The 22314-nt window shown below is 38.5% G+C and overlaps 1 protein-coding gene across 1 annotated transcript in view; it reads right to left on the minus strand.

The window, feature by feature from the left end:
- ctnna2 (catenin (cadherin-associated protein), alpha 2) overlaps positions 1 to 22314 on the minus strand; it is a 300512-nt gene that overhangs the window by 206196 nt on the left and 72002 nt on the right. The window contains exon 7 of the mRNA XM_034887425.1: positions 10638 to 10841. Coding sequence (XP_034743316.1) covers positions 10638 to 10841 — 204 coding nt within the window. The remainder of the gene's footprint in view (positions 1 to 10637; positions 10842 to 22314) is intronic.

The following is a 22314-nucleotide window of genomic DNA, read 5'->3' on the forward strand; positions in this document are numbered from 1 at the left end:
CTTATGCTAACTTTTTGTTTAAACTACATCAGATAGGAGTGATAAGTGTGACCTGTAGGTTGCAGTGTTGTTGCATGGTTGGTATTATTACAAGTATTTTATTCAGAGGGATTAAAAAAAAATCTTTGCCAAATACCAAAAACGAATGCCATCCCTCATACATGAATTGGATTGCTGCTCAGCAAAGCTACAGAAGAAAAGAGATTGTTCTTAAACCTTATGGGTTCTTTGATGAATGTTTCCCAGCAGGGAGCCTTTTTGAGCATTGATTAATTCACAGACAGGTGGCCTTGCTATCCCGGTGGAAGACTCTGTGGGTCAGTTGTTTCAGTTGTCACCAACTCACTCTCAGACTTATGTTGTGGGAATAAAGGAGTACTTTGAGTCTCCAGAGAGCCTTTAATAGACTTACAGTTTTTACCTGGGCCTTCTTGTCAATCCCTTTTAGGGTTATGTCTTTAAGCCAGACTATAATGGCTAAGAAAGCTACGTTGTTCAACGCGAGTGGTTTGCTGTTGCGCAGTGGATCGCAGCTTGTCGTGTGGGGCATTAGGTGTTGACAGATGGGAGGCAGGGCATGGGACGCTGTGGGGAACCAAAGATTTATTGCTGGGCCGGGGACACTTAACGGGGTATGAGTGCTGAGCGTGGAGGGACCATGATGTGAGGACAGTTGGAAAAAAGAGACAAATAAATAAAGAGAATAACTAAAAAGTGAGAGGCTGTACTGCAAATTTGCTTACTTAATCCTTATTACAAGAGCTATTTTGATTATCGCTGGCATTAAAACCAAATTACTATCATTTGGCAACATTTTCATGGCTCTATCAAGGAAATCATGTGCTTTTTTAGGAAAAGTAGAGAAACCTCTACGGCAGAGGTCATCAACTACATTTTTTTAAACATTTTCTATCCTTGTTTAATATTTTTACTTTTTTACTAAATTAATAATTTGTTTACATATTTATATATGTATTAGTGTGAAAGGACTCCTAAAAAAACATGGAAAATCCATAATGATAGCCTACTTAACTGATAATAAAATGATGCCAGAATAGGAGGCAGTTCAATGAGCAGTTGTGGTTTAATTGGTCTGTGATTACGGAAATGTTATTGTAGTATGTAGTGTCCTGATTGGTGGAAAATGCTTGCAGGAAGAAAGCCTGTTGTCAGGCAAAAAATGTAATTCTCAAAGAGCCACAAGCAAAAAGTTGATGTTGAAAACTTAAGCTTGAAAAATGGAATGATAAGTATGCATTCGTTTTGCCCACTTTCAGTAGCCTATCGCTAAACCTGTTTTCCTCATTTGCACTGAAATGATCGTTGTTGCAATAGAATACAAACTTAGGCATCATCATTAAGAATGAAGAACGGAAAAATGACAGTGGCGTTTTTCACGTGCATATTGAGAAGCCGTGGCCATTGTTGTGGTCTATCCATGGATTTACCCCTCCAGCAGAAAAGTTGTTTAACAAGCAGCTAAGTTTACAAGAATTTCACCAAATTCCTGGCAAACTAAAATAAACAGACTACAAACTGTCCGCTTTTGTTTTTGCTCGTTTGTAAAAAAAAAAAAACTTAAAAAAAAACGCTATTTGCTGAGTAGTCCGCTGTGTTTGTGTACAACAGCGTTCAACAAGAGTGGACTGAGCAGACAGAGCAGCTTGAAATATTTCTTCCTACATGTTAAAGCCTGTATAACAGGTAAGTATCATTAAGCAAAGGTTTTATTCTAGCCTACTTAATTATGCTTGAAGCTGCTTGGCATTTTCTCTGGTTTACCTGGGTGTTGTCCAGCATGACTTAGATCTGCAATACCCAAACTAATCGGCATGTGAGATGCAAATACAGGGGGCTAGGTTTGTGCTTCCCTTGTTTAATGTTACCTGTTGCTCACATTTTCTGAATTCATTATAATTCTGTGGGCCGGACTGAAAGCTTTGGTGGGCCCACGGGAGTAGGTACCTGGTCCCCTGTGACAGAACCTATCATTGACATCATTTTTGATGCCCCCCGCAGCCAATTAGCCTGAGAAAACCCTGTCAAGGTAAATCCAGCCTCCATGCATCTGTTACAGCTGTGCCCTTCAGCCAGCTTAGGGTGATTGACAGTGGAGCACATCAGAGGAGCTGGGGACGTAGGAAGTATTGATCCGGTCGGTTTTGTTTTGTTCAGCTGTGTTCTTCAAATCCAGACTATAGTGACACTGAGATCATGTTGCACTGTAAACAAAAGAATGATTCAGAAAACGTAGCAAGCTTGTTCTGTGTTTATTGCTGGTACCGTTGTAGCGTCAGGTTGTGTTGGGTACAAATAATTGTGTGGATGTTTCTAGACAATGAGTAGAGAAAGTGTGGCATACTGCTGACTCTATGTGGTGTATCTTGCCGAACCCACGCTTCCCATCAGAGACCATGCTGTCTTAGATGGAAAGAGAAGTGTTGTGGGTTGGGGCTTATTTTTTTCTTTTCCTTGGTCTCTTTCTGTTTTTATCTAATTTTTTTCCTGGTCCTGTCTTGTGTCCCCCTGTTTATGTTTGTTCTGCTTCCTGTTTTATTTTGGTAGTCTTGTCTCCTGTCTTGTCTTGTTTAGCTTTGCTTTGTTTGTCTGATTGTCCTGCCCCTGCCCCGGATTTTTTGTGTTTTGGATTTTCACATCGCCTTTTCCCTGTGTTTTTGAACTGTTTAAATAAATCAGATTATACCTTACCCTGCCTGCCTCCCTGTTCTCTGCATTTGGGTCCTCAATATTGCCGTACCATAACAATAAGTTTACCACAGGCATACAATACTTTACTGTATCCAACTGTTAGAAGGGCTTTCCCTGTTCTTAGACATCTAAACAACACTTATTTTATATATAAGCATGTAACGGCCTTCAACCCAGGGGCTCATAATAACAACCGCCCACACCTTCCTCACACTCATTTTCATTTTCAAGACCACGGCAGGTTAACAAGATCTAATGTGGACAGCACAAGCACCCACACAAAACTGAAACATTTTATAGTATGTGATCAGATCAATTGTTGATTGAGCATTCTACATAGAAACTCCCAGAGGTGCTGTGGGAGCAAGAAGGTCATCTCTCAGTCTCTCCCTAATGATCTTTCTACCTTACAACACATGTTTAGTTTTATGCGCCACATCCAGCTAACAGTGAGATTAGTGTGTTTGGTATAACACTCTCTAAATCCTTCTTCCTGTTGTTCACAGTCCTGCCGAGTTGGCCCCTTTCACCTGCCATAGTTTTTGGCTATGGCTATATTCTGCACAGGTTCCGTTGACCCAAGCCGGTAATGCATTACTCCCCAGATCAATTGATAGATTGGCCCTGTCGGAGCTGCCGTAACTAAATCAGCTGCTCCTGATGATTCAGCACCAGCCAGGGAGCTGGGCCTGCTGTCACCAATCACAGATCACTAGCAGCTGAGACAGGTATGGACATTCTCCTGTCACTTGGATCTAATTTATTGCAAGCTACCACATTGATTAACCTTGTGCTGTGGTTCAAGCTTCCTATAAATGTGTGTGTGTGTGTGTGTGTGTGTGTGTGTGTGTGTGTGTATGTGTGTGTGTGTGTGTGTGTGTGTGTGTGTGAGTCGTCCGGGAAGGAGACGGAAACATAAAGGCAACTGGGATGTTTACATTACTTCAGTAAACTTTTAACAAAAGGACTTTCACTATAAAACCAGGAACACCTTTGTCAAAGTGGTGGCTGGTAACATTTAGCTGGGGGCAATTATATCTCTAGATGTTACAATGATGAACAGTATTTTTAAGTAATACCTTTCACATTGAGTGGGCAACATTATTTATCCTCTAAAATTGGAATCTAATTAATTGACCAAGACTTGTTCTTTATCCATAATGTATTGTGGTTCCTAAGTGGCTAAGTGTGTACATTTTTTGAAAAGACGTCTAATTGAGCCCAGACCTGAAGCAGTCACTTGACAGTCTGCGACCCTATATAGTGAAACCATATCGAACAAAATGTCAACCAGAGTCACTGTAATGCATATCAGACCAATTACATGTGACTGTGACAACCCGGTCTCACGCCAGTTCGTGTAATGGTCTTGTAAATTTGATATATTATTACGTGTACTTGTCATGTTTTTTTTAAATGTGACCAGTTCATAAACTGCAATGACGCTGGGCTGCTCTGGGGGACGCAACAACGGGGAAATCAAACACCACACGCCGGCCACAACAACATTACGGTTGTGGTTAGGAAAGAAATGAACAGGGAAAGGAACCGTCAAATGCGGGACACAGCGACAACAACGTGACGGTTGTGGTTAGGAAGAGAATAACGCCGCAGACGGACTGCCACCAGCGGGGTTCGGCCAGCGTGGAAACATTGATAGAAAGCTTTGCTGCCGACCTCGATCTGATCTCCAGCGGGACAATGGAGAGCCCCACACCAGTAGCAACGGCAAAACTCACCGCCAGTGTTGGTGGAATAGCAAGCCATCGTTAGTAAACTAACCAACCAGCCCGCTTATAAATAAATACATTATAGTTATCCTAACACTTTTTAACAGTCAAACTGAAACAATGGGGGTTAGCTCCAGGTCCTGCAGCTGCAGACAGACGATCTCAAATATTATTTTTTGCTATTGGTATGAAAACTTTTACTCTCAAATTTTTTTTTGCACTCATAAAATGCTTTTTGCTATCAGTGTAATACATTTTTCTCAGATTTTTTTTTTCTGATGTATTTTCTCGCATGCAATGAAGACACAAATCTAGCTCCATAGAAATAAGCTTCCACTGAAATACGTTACTTTAAATTTTGTAATTAACACACAAAAATAACTACATTAAGGTGATCTGAACACAAATCAATAGATTAAACTAAAACTGCATTTCCCGCAGAAAATGCATGGGAATGCTGAATAGCTGAATTGCTAAAGCTAACCTGGTCTATTAAGAATAGTTGAAAAAGTTTAAATAAGTTGAATACCACCACTAATGTAAAAAAGATGATAGCTAAACTGGATAAATAGCTTAATTCTGTAAGAAGATGCTGAAGTAGTGAGAATAGTAAAAAGTAGGAATGGTTTTCATTAAGTTGAATACCACCACTACACCATAAGGAGCTAGAGATATATTTTAAAAGTTGAATGGTTTTATTGCTGAAAGTATTCAGAAGATACGAATAATTAAAAAAAAACATAATGGGGTAAAACGTATTGGTAAGAATTAATGAACTACAGTGGGCATCAAACCCCAAACATTGTCCACTGCACCTTCATTAAAAAAACCGCATACAGGACTTGAACCTTGCTCTCCCACATCGAAGACGTTAAATTTGCAACTCCGCCATCACCAGGGGATAGGTGGCAGGAACAGTTTGTGTGTGTGTTTGGGTGTGTGTGTGTGTGTGTCTGTATGTCTGTCTGTCCGTCTCTGTGTGTGTGTCTGTGTTTCTGTCCCGTCTGTCTGTCTGTCAGTCAGTGTCTGGGAAATGGTTGTCAGGGTTACATAAGATCATTCGCCATGTTCGTAAACACAGCTAGGAAGGCTTTCATCGCTGTGATGTCATCTACTTGATCTGTAATCAGTTAACGATGTACCTGTCACCTGTGCAGAATGCGGCTATTCAGACACTAAATGAGCTCTCAAATACTTAGAACTTAGAAATTTGGACATTTCAGCGATTTAAAAAAGTGCTCTGTGTTTTGCTCAGAAATGTGGATGATGTTTAATATGGCAGTGAATGGAGGAAGATTTGGAACTGTTGTCATTTGAAAGATCACTGAGCAAAAAGTATAATTCATATCGCATAAAGCACATTAGCTGAAACTAGACAAGAATATCTACGTTTTGATGTATAAACTATCCATAACAAGTTGTTGGCGTGGGAGCAAGTTATAGACAGGAAACTAAGATTTTTTCAAAGCCCTCCACTCTGGGGATGTCACTCCACACTCTACTCCACGCAATACACACTCATTATAAATGCAGAAAAATCCTAAAATTTATAAAATTAATTACAATAGTTGGAAGGCTGTGCAACAGCATTCCCACAATAACATGTCAATTTTACATACTGCCATGAGACTGGGCTAGACTGTGACTAATCCATGAAACAGACTCTATGAAAAGATCTATGCCTCAGGTTAAGGTTTCTTTATAAAAAAAGTAAAAATGGTATGTTCTTGTTGTGCAGAGCGGTGATCAAAGGCATCACTATCTAAAAGTGTGCAACATCTTGAGTTAAGGCCATATACTGTAGCTACTCTTGTTTTCAGGCTTAACCTTAATTTATTTAGAGATGTACAGGTATTTTTAAGCATTTACATTATTATTTATTGAATAATACACTTTATGAGAAGGCTTGGTAACAATTTCCTCCATTTTCACTGTTGGTCATAGGGGATGCTGAGAAGCTGAGAAGTTGAAGCCTTTTGTTTATTGTGTCTCTATGATTTACTTTCTGTTCTATGCTAGGACAGCCAGAGGCTGTCAGCAATCACCCAGCTGTAGCCTCTAAAACACAACTCATGAGCCTAATGAAGCAAGGCACAATTACTTTAGTAAAAAGCTGCCTTGCCTTAATAAGGGGAAGGGGCATCTGAGTGTCATAAACACTTTATTTCAAGGGTACGTAAAAGGAAAGCATCTCTGTTGCTTTAACATCATACTCTGAGCTGGAGCTGGGGAAAATATTGATATTATATCAATAATGTGATATGAGACTGAATGTAGTCTTAGATTTTGGATATCATAATAGTCTCGTCTTTTCCTTGTTTTGAAGTCTGCATTACAGTAAAGTTATGTCATTTTCTGAACTTACCAGACTGTTGTAGCTGTTCTGTTATTTGCTTTTATCAACTTATTCATCATGTCCACATTACAGATGATAATTCATCAAAAATCTCATTGTTTAAATATTTTGTGACAGCACCAATAATCAACCCTTCAATATCGTTGCGGTATCAATATCAAGGTATTTGGTCAAAGATATTTTGATATTTGATTTTCTCCATATTACCCAGCCCTACTCTAAGCTAATGATGACTGCAGTTTTTTTTTTCTAAATAAAAGAGCCTCACCTACAGTTTATGCACATTACAGTCCTGCAGCAGCCTTTTATAGAAATTACTTTTTTTTTTGTTTCTTCAATGGTTTTGCAGACTGATCCTACCTATAAAAATAAAAATAGTTATGTCTCCTACTGGGCTGTAACTGATAATATTAAATATCAAAATAACTATTATATAACTGAAAAGTCAGTATGGGTAAGTAGAGTAAAAAAGAGAGAGATGAATGACATTTTTATCGATAATAAAAGGGATTACATTTTCTTATCACCAAATAATTGTAAAAGCTAAAGCATCATGACACCCTTTTTTAAATTGTTAACTTTGAGAACTATAGCATGTAACACAGTAAGTAATAAGCACAGCTTTGACAACAAATGAAGGTCATTCCCCCAGCATTCACAGTCACACACATGCATGCAGAGTGTAGAACTACTGCTAGCTGCTGCACTGTTAATATTCTATTACAACCAGAGAGGATCTCTAATCTAATAAGGACTCTTATCTAATAGCCCCCCATTGTTTTTAGGCTACTTTATGAGCCCAGATGCCCCAACAAATACACATAATTAGGTTGACGATTATAGAGTATTACATAGGGCCGTTTGCCATCAGGAAAACTGATACAGTAGGGATCGATGGCCAACTGGCTTGCCAATTGCTCAATGGCCACAAATGACATTTAATACATGCTCAATAGGCCATTAGTGCACAGTTTCAGCAGGTCACACATGCAGGAAATCCAAAGGATTATCATTGAAACTTATTTTTTGGTCATCCGACAAAAGTCAAAATAACTCAAATAAAGCAGGGTTAAATATTATGGTTTGTGTTAGGTTGTTTATGATATTAACTTCCTCTAAAAATACTCTTTCGAGAGCTGCATTCAGACTGGTCTAGATTTGCACAATGTTGAATGAGTTACTAATGTACTCTGTCCTTTCAGGAGAAGACCTTCTCAAACACTCAGCAGCAGTGTGTTTACAAGCTTTTTAAAAAACGTTTATATTCAGGCCATACGCCAATTTCTCAAACGGCATGTAAACACCTTTCCCCTTTAAATCGGTTTAAGCATTGGCGCATGCTTCAACTGCCCCACCCCACTCCACTTGAGTTAGTTTATTAACAGGAAATAATCCGTCAGGGCTGTGAGTCACAGTCATTGCTATGACACCATACAACAAAAACAGCAATGCCCAAATCAGTAGACTATCGGCAGCAAAGAGCTGCTGAGGCAACAGCTGACATCAGGCGATGGCTAAACAGATTGTCCATCTCCGGGGCTGTCAACATTGTGTATTGGTAAAAAAGTGGAGTGGCCGAGCATCCCCCGCTGGCTAACCTTAATGTAAGTTAGCTAACAAAGTTAGCTTGCTAAGTCCACCCAACACTAAGCAGAAAATGCTGTCAGTCGTCTGGCGAGAAAACTGTGCGTTCCTGCGCTGTGACAAGAGTGTTAATGAAATATTAAGTTAAGTTTAGTTTTACTTATTAAGAGGCCGATTGGAGTAATGTTGACATTGGTCAACCGGAAGAATTTGTGTGTTGGCAGATCGCCATCTACTGTACCGGAGGTAGTTTCTCTGTCATTCTCCCCATTCTTCCTCGCTCATGTATACAGGGGGAACTGACATGCGCGGTTATTCACTAACCCTGGTTACTGCTCTGGATGTAAACCCACTGACGGATGACCCACTTCAGATAGCTGTCACTTTTAAAGTCCTGCAAGTTCTCATTTTAGGTCTGCGTAATGGTTTACAAAACTTAAACTAAACAGCTAAAAAGAAAGGACAGGGGGATAACAGGTTAAGAGAAAATAATGAAAGAATTGTTAATCATTCATCTACCACCAGCAGCCTAACTAAGGCATTAACATCTCCTGAACTTCTTCCTCCACAGATGGCTACCCCACCTCAGGCTAAAATGACCAATGTGGACTGTTATTGCCTGTTTAGTAGAACACATGGGAACAATACAGTTATTTTGAACACAGCAATAACTCAGCTACAGTTGAGGCCCATTAAGGGTTATCTAAGAATTCAGGCTGGCCTAGTAAGTACCTCACTGTGGATGTTATAGGTGCTGCCTTTTCAATGATGTATGGCTCTGTTTAGGGCACCTGAAAGGTTGTCATGTTGATTGTATCACAATGTTAACTTTACCTTACCATTCCTTGAGAACCTTGCAAAACAAAGAATAGATGTCTATATAGAAGTTTACATTTTATTCAGACCTATCTCTGGCTAAAGTATTGTGTACCAAATAAATAAGTATATAGTATTAAAATGTTTGCTATTATTCTCACACATACAATATTTATATGATAGGCCTGCCAAGCTCCCATTCAATTAGCAATGATTTCATCATTGCCAGATAGATAGATAGATAGATAGATTTTGTATCATCAATCCGGTAATTGGTTTCAAGAGGACCACATGCATAACTGTATTTATGCCAAATTAACTTAAATGTGTTGTTTGTTAGCTGTGAACTCTTGAATATGCTTTTCTATGTGTTGTAACATTTATATTCTAGTTAAAATGCATGTGTGCTATGATGTGTGCAGATACGAGATAAGAAAATGTGTATGTGTTAGAATTCTGACAACAGATCTGCAAAAGTTGCAGAAATGAGTTCAACACTTAGTTTTAGGATGATAAAAGGAGATCAGACATTTAATAGATTTGACATTAAACATTTTAGAAATATTTTAATGGTTTATTGGCGCAATCCCAAAGTCCAGCACAAAGAACTAAGTCATGTGTGCAAGGTCAATGACAGTGCATCCAAGTGTGTCTACTATTTTCGATTATGTAGACACAGATCACAGCTCACTATGCACAAAAGGGTCTGTTGAAGAAGAATATAAATTGGATGTCTGATGATTAATCATAGTCTTGGTCAGTCTCATAACCTTTAAACAGCTGTAGCAGTCACGGTGGCACATGAGGCAAATGGCTCACTTAATGAAGAAGAAAGTTCCAGACTGGCTTCTTAAAGAAGGAAAATACTGGTGTTGCCAAGGAGGTGTAGAGTCACAAAATACAAGCATATGACATTACCAATACATATGCAGCCAAATGCCCTTTATGATGGTTAAATTATAATAAGGACAATACAGGGTTTAAAAAAAAAATAGTGTCCTCCTCCCACCTTTGGCCCTGTTACACCATTGAAAGAACTAAAATACCACAGAGGTGGGCAAAGAGAAATCCAAGGTAAGAAAATGTCATGTAAAACATGTAAAGTGGCATGCACTAGTGTTTGGGAATGACAGTAGAGCCTGATATTGCCAAGAAAAGACCTAATCTTGGTTGCTGAGCCTGCCCAATTATAAAGCTTTTGCCTTGATGTTTGATGGCAGGTGAAAGTATCATAAACTGGAGAGAGGTTTTTAGTTCTGAATTCCTACAAAAATAGTTGACCAGTGAATGAGAGAGAAGTGGCAGGATTAAGTAGAAAAGTCAAACGAGATCATGAGCATGTGTGTCTATTAAAAAGTGTTGGTTCAAATGAGGTGCACAAATAAGGATGTGTGCAGTTGAAGTTGGCTAATGAGTGTCAAATCATGAAAGAGTGAACTCACATTGTTCATGTACTCGCTCAACAAGTCTTGCAGGGCCTGTCGAACGGCGTTGCACTCAGCCACAATGCGTTCACGCCGGTCGTCACGTGTGCACGAGGAGTCAGCCATTAGTGCGGCACCACTGATGATGCTCTCCAAGCGCTCCTCCAGAGAAGGCCGGAAACGAGCCTCACTGAACGTCAGAGGGTCCAGGATGATCTTGTTCTGTAGGGCAAAAAGACAAGTAGGTCAAGACAGTAAATGCAGGCCTACCTTTGCAAAAGCACGACCAATGGACAACAAAACTGTAAAACTTTGATAAGCTGTAACTCAGATTTCATCATAGGCTTTGATAAGATGTGTAAAGAGATTGTAGTGTATTTTGTGATAGTACCCCAGTGGTACAAGACAACAGCATGTGCCTGTAGGGGGAGATTTATGACAAGGGCAGGATTATAAGTTGACCATATAAAAAAATAAACATGCCAGGAGCCTGCTAACCAGCCAGTGAACTAGTTAAATGGTTTAAAGCTAATTACGGAAGTAGAGCGTATCACAAAAAGTAGGACATTGTGCCTTTTTCTTCATTGAAGATTATAAATGTTTTCATTTCATGGCAGGTATGCAGCACACGGAAACACAGACATGGTTTTGATAGAGAGGAACAGTATTTAGGGAGTAACACATGGTAGCTTGACTTGGCAGTAGTATTACTCTCCCTAAATGTAGGGAGTATTATATTGTATAGACAACAATAGGACTTAACTTCCGCCTAGGCTTCTCCGACAATAATGTGAATACTGCAGTATTAAAGCTATTTATTTTAATGTTGACTTATCTTGTTTTGGTTAATGGAGAGATGGGAATCAGGCTCCCATGAATCAGAGACACCAATACATGAAGCAGAACAACAACATGTGCCTGGAAAAATTGTGTTTTTATCATATAACGTTTCCATCTATTTACAAGGGAACATTTACCTAATAGCAATTCCAGTTTAGTCTTTCCATCCTAAGGTTCAACAAAACCAATTAAATAGAAAGCTTCTTCGGCGTCATCGTCCAACCAAAGTCGCATTTCCGTGTCATCAAAGCTGTAAATAAACTAAACACTCACCAATAACTCTGAGAGGGAAACCGGTTAAATGTGGCTCTCTGGCACACATGATGGGTTCTGCAAGTGTTGGGTGAAAGTACGGAGCAAAGGTGCAGTGTCTGGTCTCTCGACAGCTGGTCTAACCCTGGGGCAGGGTGACAGATTGTCAAATGATGCATAATTACATGTAAGGTAAGAGAGCAAGCACCAAGCATAACCTACATTTCATCTGCAGCTGGCAAGAAAAAGCAGTAAATATAAGATGTTGCAGTAAAAAAAATAAACTAGATGGGAAATGAAGAGAGTTTGGGGCCATAAAAAAAGAAGATCAAAGGGAGAGCGAAGAAGAGAAACCGCATAAAAGTAATGCAAAAAAGGAAAAAGAGATACCTATGGAATAGAAAGAAATGTCTGAGAGTGGTCCAACATAAAAGCACATCATTCTGACTGAGCTGACCTACAACACCCGAGATCACCAATAGCGAATGACCTTATAAACTCATGACATTACCTACACAGGCTTTCAAAATTGTTCATGTACCTGTACATTTCCTCAAGGATCCCATGATAAAAGCCTTATGTGTAATATATAGCCTTAATTAGCTTGTTTTATGTCAGCTTTGAGTGGTAATACATTTCCAGTGTGTGTGTGTACTGACATTTGATTCCATTCATCACTTCAAGCTTATATTTCATAGACTTCTTTACAGCTCTTCTTTCTGCTATGTGGTACAGCAGGAATAGCAAACTGTGGACAAATTGATTATTGATCTTTGTTTGTCTCTAAGGACACCTATGCCAGGATTAGCGAACACAGGCAGATATTCTTAACTCTGTGATGGTGTTGCAATAATCACTAGCAGTTCATTTAGTTATGTTTATTCTTCACAGTAAAGTACGGGGTAAAACAAGAAGATAATGTTTCTTTGCTTCTTTCTTTCCGCCTTCTCACAACCTATTTAATGTTTTCACATTATACCTCTACGGTAAATGTAAAGTAAGTAAAGGTACAGCATGTAGATGAGACAAGGCTTCTTTCAGTTTAATGCTAATTGGGCCAGATTTATCTCTGTTGTGGAATCATAGAGGTGAAATTAATTTGGGTCCTCTCAACTAAAGTGACCAAAAAAGCCTATTAGGTTCTATGAAAGTAATATTTGTGCAATATATTGTATTCACATTTGGCGTTTACTCTTACTAGTATCACCATATGATATAGAGACCTCAAGTGTATTTCCATTTTTACACAATAGCTTTAAGAAGGCAAAAAGGAACAAAACAAAGCTCATTACACCATGGATCTCAACATAGAAAGATGCAAAGACATGAACATGAAGGTGAATTTGAGAAAATCCTTTACTCAATTGTTATTCCACACAGAATGTGAGGTTGAAATTATCACTGGGGAGTTGGGAATAGGCAGAGTAGAAAGAGGGGCAAATGCCGGGTTGACAAACGCTGAGGAGGTTTTCAGAGTAATTGGCACTGGCTGAAATCATCCTGCAAGAAGCTCACAAACGTGACTGACAGTGTCCTTAATGAGCTTCATTTTTCTGGGACTTTTGTCATTATCAATTACTTTGTTTTTGTGGTTTACTTTAAAAGCCTAAATTAGCCAGTATTTTTTTTTTTTAAGTATCTGAAGAGTGCTTGCAGCTTTACAGTTAATTAAGCCACAATCAAAGCCTGTATGTGCAAAGCGACCTTATACAACTAGCATACCTGAATCCAAACTTATGTTTTAAAATACTGTAGCACTCCTCTCAGTGACTTTTTCCTTTGTAGATCAATCATTGATAAATGCTCTTCACATGCAGTATATTCCATGCTGCAAGAATAAAAATGATATTTTACAAATCTACATCAGGAATTTTTATTTTCACTTCTTCCCCGGAAGTTCACAGATTAGAGTCAGCAGTGTGAGTGGCAAATGGGGATTTAGTGTAGTGTAGTGTAGTGTTAGAATTGGTGTTAGTAAATTCTAAAACATTTGAATAAATTCCTTGACGAATAGAGTCAGTTTATCTTAGCATAGTGCTAGGTCAAATGCATGCTTTGATTGTTCATAATGTCATGTGCAGCTAATTGAAATGTACTCTAACAAAATTACATCATTTGATTATATATATATATATACAGTATATATATATATATATATATATATATATATATATATATATATATATATATATATATATATATATATATATATATATATATATATATATATATATATATATATATATATATATATATATATATATATATATATCACCATAACCTAAAGTTACAAAAGTAATTGATGTATTCTGATGTGTAATGTTTCCATCCATCCATCCATTTATTCACCTGTTAGATCTCCTGGAGTACACTAAATATTTCAAGGGTGAGCTTTTACCATGTCTTTATATTGTAAAGTGAGCTAAACTAGGTAGCGCTGAATCTTTTATACGCAAAAACAGTAGGACATCAGAGAAAGGAGACCTCAATACATTACAGGGCACCATCTACTATGCTGCGCTGAATGTTTCATATAATACTAAGGTGGAGTCAAGTAAAGGACATATTTTTAAGAAAAAACATAGCACGAGAAAGGTGAAAAGTACTTTCAACAAGCCTTATGTTCAACAGACAAAATGACAAAACAGAAAACTACAAATCCATGTTTGAGCATTTTAACACAAAAGAAAGATGAACAGAAAGAACACAAACACATTGCCATCCTTAAAATGTCCTCTTAAACAAAAAATGTGAAAACAGTAAATGTCTGGTTAATTTCTAAATATGTAATCTGATTGAAAACTGCCAGTCAAGTTTTCCAGACTCATATGTATATATGTAGTAAAGTTTTAATAAACAGTATTAAGGTTATTTTCTGGCTAAACATGGATGCTTTGCACACATCTTCAACCCAGTAACACAGGAGATCCGTACAATCGCCACAGTTATAAGATTAGTGTCATCAATTCAGTATCTGACCGAATGTAAATTATGGTCACAGTCTCCCATTCTGTTCCAGGAGTGCGGCAATACAATGGAGATTTTGCATTCACGAGAAAGGGATGAACAAACGTGAGGGCACAGCGACCTTTAACTTTGACCTCAAAAATCTAAGTAGCTAATCCTCGAGTCCAAGTGAATGTTTGTGCCAAAATGTGAAGAGATTCCCTCAAAGCATTCCTGAGATATCACATTCACAGGAATGGGACAGACATGAGGTGACCTCGGACCTCCAAGTGGACGCATTTTTGCAGCAATCTTAATCCACTAGTACAGTGCCCGTTGATAGTGTGCCTTTTTGGAATTGGCCGATTGCTTGGCCTGTAGTGCTGGTTGTAGAATTCTACAAAACCAAATCGTATCCCAAAACTACTTACAGAAATACCCAATCCACATAACTCCCCTGTATAACCAATTACTGACTCACATCAGAAGAAGGCAGATTCTGAATTTAATCACAACATATCACAATAAAAATGTGGAGTAATCAGACATTAGCCTTATGGACTCATGGCAGTGTGCTACCCATCCGGCCTGTTATGAGAGCTAATCAGCAAATATCTACGTTAATCAACCACCAGAAAAGGAGCGTTTAGCCCACAGAGACAATCTCCCATTTAGCTCCGGACTGTTCCGCCCCCCTGCCCCCCCTTGTATCTGCCTGTGACATGCAGGTTAACTCCCCCACCAAAGAGTTACTAAATTATGGAAAAGGGGTAGGATTAAATACAGTAAGTGTATACTTATTTCTTCTCCTTTTTATACATGTCTATGTTGGCTAATGATTCTTAGTGTTTATTGAATGTTTGCTTATTTAATTTATTAGTACATTTCTCTGATATTTTTCTTTGATGTCATTTCTCAGTTTGGTTTATTTTTGATATGTCTGTAATAAATTTCTTCATTCGTTCATTCATTCATTCATTCAAAGACAGAAACACACACACACACACAAACACACACACACACACACCAGGAAACTTGTGTCAACACCCTTTTATATTACTCTAGCTAAAGAAAAACTACATGCTAGCTGATATGGTAAATGCTTGCTAGCAAAATTACATTTAAGAGCACTAATATCAGCATAAGCTAACTGGTGTGTAACAATATTAGTCCAGATACCACACATGTAGTCTCTTTCCATTCAATGGTATACAGTACAGCAGCTCCAATAACATATGAAACTTTATTCTTGGAAAAGATGTCCATGACTGCAATTGTTTTCCCTTGGTACTATACGAATTATTAAGTTAAGTGGTGTTGTCATTTTTATTGCAGCTAGGCCACATGTTTTTTTGTGGCCCATGTGTAGTAAACATATATTGCTATGGAATGTAACTCTAAAGGGTACAAATACCACAAAAATGTCACATCAAAGTATTCTTAAATAATGAATAAATAAAACATAAAAGAGGGAGATTTGGAGCAGAGGAAAAGATAAATGGACTGGTAAAATAGTGTAACCAGCAGGAAATTGAGCTAAAAGTACAGTATTCCTAAAAAAGTGAGTGTAGGCCCCAATGAGCCGACCACCTATCTCCCTGAAAACATGTGCACAGACACATGCTAGCGGATGCCATGTTAAAACATAAACTAGACTGGAATTACTGTACACATGTTAATTAGAACTGCTCTTTGAACAAAGACAAAGCCGTCCCAACTGCACACAGGGACATATTTAGTTAACAATCACACTCTATTCTCCAGATATCTTTGGCGTGTTTGAGGAATTACAGTGTATGAATATTTTGAGGGCTGTTGTTTATTTGGAAGTGAGGTGAAAGAGAGGGGAAAAATAAAGTAAGTTAGACAAATACACAGAAACAAGAAGCCGCCGTGCAAAACATAGGAATAGTTTTCCATAGTAAATGAACTGCTTTCGCAAACACACATTTAAAAGTGAGACAAATCCCAGTGGTCAGGACATCTTGATTAATGATTGAACTTGTATCCTGCCGGTTTAATTATGTCAAGTTTGACTGTGACTTGCCTCATGTAGGCTATACCTGAGGGAATATAGCAAGGTTCTGCATTTAATCAACTTGATTAGGGAAACGAATAAAACAACTTTCAGTATAATCAACATTTTACATAACATCAAATTTAGTTCTCTGTCGGCTCCCTTTAAATATGCTTAAAACTTGTTTTCAAATGCGTTGTTTTACATCATTTGAGCCATCAACATTCCCTCTTTGGTACCACTATGTCTATCTTATGCCCCTTTTGACATCTCACATGTTTTTTTTTTTATTCCTTGATTCGTTTGCTCAAAAAGTGAAACAGTGATAGCAGACAAAATGAGAACCCAGTTCACAGCAGTTTAAATGGGAGAGCAATGGTTTTTTTGTTTCCTCTTGCCTGACTCAGACGTATCTGCCATGGCATGTCTGTAAACAGTGACTCCATCTATTGTCTGCATTAATGCTTTGTTACCATGACAATCAATAAAACACTGTGTCGTTAAGACAAAAGATGCTTTTTCCTGTTTGTTTTTTCAAGGCACACTTAAGTGCTAACTGAAGGTTAGTGGTCTTAAAAAAAATGAATGGCTGTGCTATATGTTGAGTAGCGCACTGGGCCTGAAAATGCAATCAGCAAAACAATGTAATCTAAACTTATGTGGACCTCAGCAGCTACGCTCATGATACTGAAGGTATTATATAGCTTGTATTCAAAGCTGTGTGGGTAAAGTTATGAGTGTGTGCCCGAATGTTTATTAGTGTAGCAGATGCACATGGACAGAGTCATAAATCATACAGTACAGTAGCATAATAAGGCCAACAAGGCTCCTCGCCTGCCCAGGTAATGGTAGTTGGAGCGGTGCCCAGTCTCTTTGGCATTACACTGTGAGTGTGGACCCACAGTAAGCTGCAGGGGAGCTTTGAGTGGGGGTGGTTTTGGGTCAGAAACAGGGTTTGGCACACTAGACAGCCTCCAATATTTCACTGTATTGGGTGATGGCAGGGGAATATATACAGTATATAAGAACGTTTTCTTTGACTCTGATCTCAATAGCACTAGAAAAACCAAATAAACATTTGGTTTAAAATGTCAGTTGTGATATATTGAAGATTTATATCAGAATGCTCCTTTTTTTCCGTTTTCTACCTTGCATATTTACAAAGAAATATATATATATATATACACTGTATATATATAGAGAGAGAGAGTCCCCTCTACTCCAAAGTGACTAAGGTGTTTTTTCTCCCATATGTTCCCCTGGAGTTAAAGTCATTAAAAGGTATAGTAAGTCATGCTAATTTAATTAATTAATTTCAATTATGTATTAAGGTAACAACAATAACTAAACAATAATAACTTATTTCACCAGTGCATTGCTATTTAATGACAAACAGATGAGAAAAGTTTTTTTTTTTTACAATAACTTTGAATGCACAACATGGTTTATGAGTTTTAAGTCAACGCAACCTTATTTTCACATCTGTGTTCATCTGTGTTGATAATCTGTGTATAGTGACCATAGTGCTAGTGTGTGTCTTTTAGCCCATAGTTTAAACGACAGACTGTTGTACGTACCACTGTTAGAATCATCTACAGTGAAATACAGACACATTTTTACACCGTTTAGCTGTCACCATTATGATCGTGTTTAATCCAGCTACTAGCTAACGGTAACATCGGGGTAACATCAACGTTACCTGCTGCCAAGTGTAATGTTAGTGTTAACTAGTGTGACATGCAGCAATGCTTCGGTTCCCTCCAACGTTGAATTGGGAGCATCAGCGAGCACCGAAATGAGGCACTGAAATCTGCGTTGCTATTCCGTCCGGTAGATACCGGGCACCAGTGCCATATTAGCACCGGATATTGACATGAGCAGTTCATGTTATCAGAAAATTGCGTTGCGTGTATCTTTTCACGTCAACTCTCTATAGAGTTTTATTTGATTGGCAGTTGAGTTCAAATATTAATCTTTGCACATCATTGCTTACTGAACCTTTAAGGCCAGTTAGAAAACTGCATGGCAAATGAAGTTCTTAGTGCAGGTTCACGTACCCAGAAAACTATTATACTAATGTCCTAATCACTCACAGGGTTATGTCCATGAGGCTGTCTGTCAACCAGCGATCATCCTGGCTGAAGAGTATTTAATGACTTCACCTGTTGCATGTCATTGCTGTCATTTAAATGTATGCCTCTTAATACTTGCACCACCACACCCTCACCAGTGTCAAAGATCCATCTATGGCTCCTTAGAAGATCACTGAAATGATTTAACTAACAAGTCAACACCAAAGATCTTGAAAAAATTGCAGTGCATTTTACTCATCAAGTAGTGTCTCAATGCCTCTTTATTGTGTATATAGATAAATGCTTGTGATGCAACAGTGACAGTGTGCTTTATTTATTGCTGAGCCTGTCTAATGGCAATCAGCAATATTGTCCAGACCCTGTAGGTGGAAGTGCCCAAACAAGCAGGAGCAAATCCTGCAGCATGTCATTTGACAGCATGTGTCCAGTAGTTTATAAGAGGACACATACTGGGTGTCATCAGCAAAGGCACACACCTGCCATCTCCCCCACTAATCTCACTTGGTCTGTTCAGGAGATAGGCGGAATCAATGTTTCTGGAAGTCAGTCTGTTCCACTCTGCCTGGTAGTCCAGAGGAGATACTGACATCTTGGCAAGTTAGAAAAAACAAAGACACATTTCTCAAAGAACCTAAAAAATGTAGGTACAACTAGCCAAACTGGTGTGTGTCAATGTGGGAAGCACATTTAAATAGATGATTAATGATGATGGCAAGTGTCATTGCAAAAGTAAGAACTAATAATTACATTCCCCATATACCTTTGATTACTTAAGCAAACGTTCACCTTACAGTAGGATTGCTTTCTAATTTTTGAACATTTACTAACAGGTAAAATAACGGGTTTATTGGCAGTATACTTTCATCAAAAAATACTATTGTAATAAAATATTCTGTATTACTTTTAGATACTGTACCCATGCATGGTACAGGAATTAACTGTGACTATTTTGTTGTAATCTGTACTGTAAATGTATCTGAGAGTTTTCAAAGAACATAATTACTTAGGTCTCATTTGGGTTTTTCCCCATGTAGGCAGTGCGGTTTTCATTTTGTAAAAACTACACAAAGTTGTGAGTTGTTCTAAAGAAGGTAATAATAGAAGCCTCACAGAAAACAAAAGTTATTACAGCTATCCACTGAGAAATAGGTACCAATCTTTAGGTTTTATGTCCCTAAGAGAGACTCATGTTAGAAGTGTTAGTGATCATGTATGCTTTCTTACAACAGCAAGCAAATCAAAAAACAATGAAGCACAACGACAACAACTGCATATCAATCAGTCGTCAGAGATTCTGCAACAGTGCTCGAGGAGAAGAGGTAAATAACTGACCTCTAGCCCTGGTTTAGTAAGTCTGAGTGTTACACATAAGATCTTGTTACAGACAGAAATCTCCCCCTTTCTCTCAGAACCAATCTCTAAATACCTTTGACAGTGGCCTTCACAGTTAAGCCAGGGCCAAAATGTCAGTAAGTGAAAGTAACAGTGCCCTACCTGCCAGCCTCCTACTAATAGCAGTGGGAAAAGAAGAAGAAAAAAAAAAACCTAATGTTTAATTTTCGGTTATTTCATCATCAGGTGTAACGGATCCTTTTCTTCACTAGCTCAAACCCAGCTACAAATCAACCTGAGTGCTCTCCACAAGCAATTTGCAAAGAAAAATAAGGAAAAACAATTAGAAAAACAACAAGCACTGTCATCTACTAATGTGGCTATGCCTGCACTTTACGTAATAATGTGCAATACGAGTAAAATATTTTTACTATTTACTTTAGTTTTAATCTTTTTACCATCTCCAAATTCTCTGATCCATGTTCTTGACCAGTTTAAAGTCAATCCTTATTCAGATTTACACAATAACTATTAAGAGTACATATAAAGTTGCAGGTCTTTCACATACAGCAACCTTTATATACACACACAGGCAGTTGTCCATTTGCATGACATTTCCCCATAAGCCAGGGGGCTTCTCTGTGCTGGTATTAACTCCCGGCTCTGACTGTCTACACCATGACGAGGAGGGATTGCATGGTCTTGGAGTGTAGGGGAAGTGGGGTGTGATGTCCCTTGCCTCCAGCTGCACTAAACAGGCATATGCAGAACGCTGGTGATGCCCATATATAGGCACCAAAGAAAAAGAGTGCAGAAATAGTGGATGACAAGGCAGTTTATTACCGACTTTGGATATAAGATTTGCGACTGTGAAAAGTAATAGCAAAGGTACAGGAACATGTCAGGAAAGGAGATTCCATGTTTCAAGGACTACTTTCACAGTAATAGCAACATGTGACATCATCTCTAAGATATTAAAAAAGAAAAGAAGAAGACTTAAGCGAGATCTATGCCACAGTGTTGTTGTTGTTTTTTTTGGGGGGGGCAATTATTGCCATTATGACTCACATGCTAATGCCCATTTATAAACCACTCTTTACCGCAGGTATGAAAAAGTAAAGGTAATTAGAAATTACAGGTGAATAAAGATGCAATTAACATTTAATTTTAGAGTTCTTTGTCCCGTCCTTTGCTATTTGGGGCTAGCTGAGGAGAAAAGGGTTGCAGAGAAAAGGACTAAGTAACTACTCAGCAGGAAAAGACCTTCTCATTCACTCTGTAGCCGTAAATCAGACTGATGCCACGGTGTCTTAATGAAGATTAAGACCACTCACGATACTGCAAGGTGTCTGAATGTCCACAGTGACCAGGGGATTTACATGCACACAGTAGGCACGCTCTGTCTTTGTAGCCAGAAGTGTTGCCATGACACCGTATAAATCTCCTGTTGTGCTATCAGACATTAGGCAGACAAACAGTAACAAGGGCTTTAACGTTCTCTATAGCTGCTGCAGCCTAACTGCATTGCTGATGGGCAGTATAGGATTAAGCATCAAAGATTGATTTATTTCTGTTCAGCTGTCAGGAGTTGGGTGCACCAGCTGTTAATGTAAGTGTTCACTAAGTGGAGATTAATGCATCACTGAGTCAAAAACACATCATTCAAACAAGTTCTTTTGTAGAATTTTAGTTGCTACCTCATATTAACACCAAATAACTGCTAGGTAACTGGAACAACTAACAAAACCAGGAAAAGGAAATAACCTATTTAGAGTGAGGAGTAAAAGACTGTTTGTCATTTCTGACCTCACAAATGTTGGTTGGAATTGTTGCTTAAGAGGCTGAAAAGCAGTGTTTTACTGCCCCCTCGCTGGTTTAAAGTTTAAGCCTCCGATTATAACCAGCATCACAGCCGGTTGGGTCGGGTCAGAAATGAGCTCTGTTGCACTGAACACCACTGCAGCAAGGTGAGAAGGCGGACTAATGGACATCAGAAAATCAACATTTTCAAGGGAATGTTAGGTTATGTTTTAATTATGTAAACTGGGAAGACTTTAAATTACCTTGCTTTTGATTTGTTCCTTCGCAACCAACTTCTACATAACATAAAGTCCCCCCACCAACCGGGTTCTTTTGAACTGCATTTTCGGGAAGTTTTGAAGGTGCACAGTGCACCAGCATTGTCCGCTCTGGCCTTAGCTCCCAGCACCGGCTG

This window comes from Etheostoma cragini, chromosome 2 (assembly GCF_013103735.1).
Source record: "Etheostoma cragini isolate CJK2018 chromosome 2, CSU_Ecrag_1.0, whole genome shotgun sequence".
Taxonomy (NCBI): Eukaryota; Metazoa; Chordata; class Actinopteri; order Perciformes; family Percidae; genus Etheostoma; species Etheostoma cragini.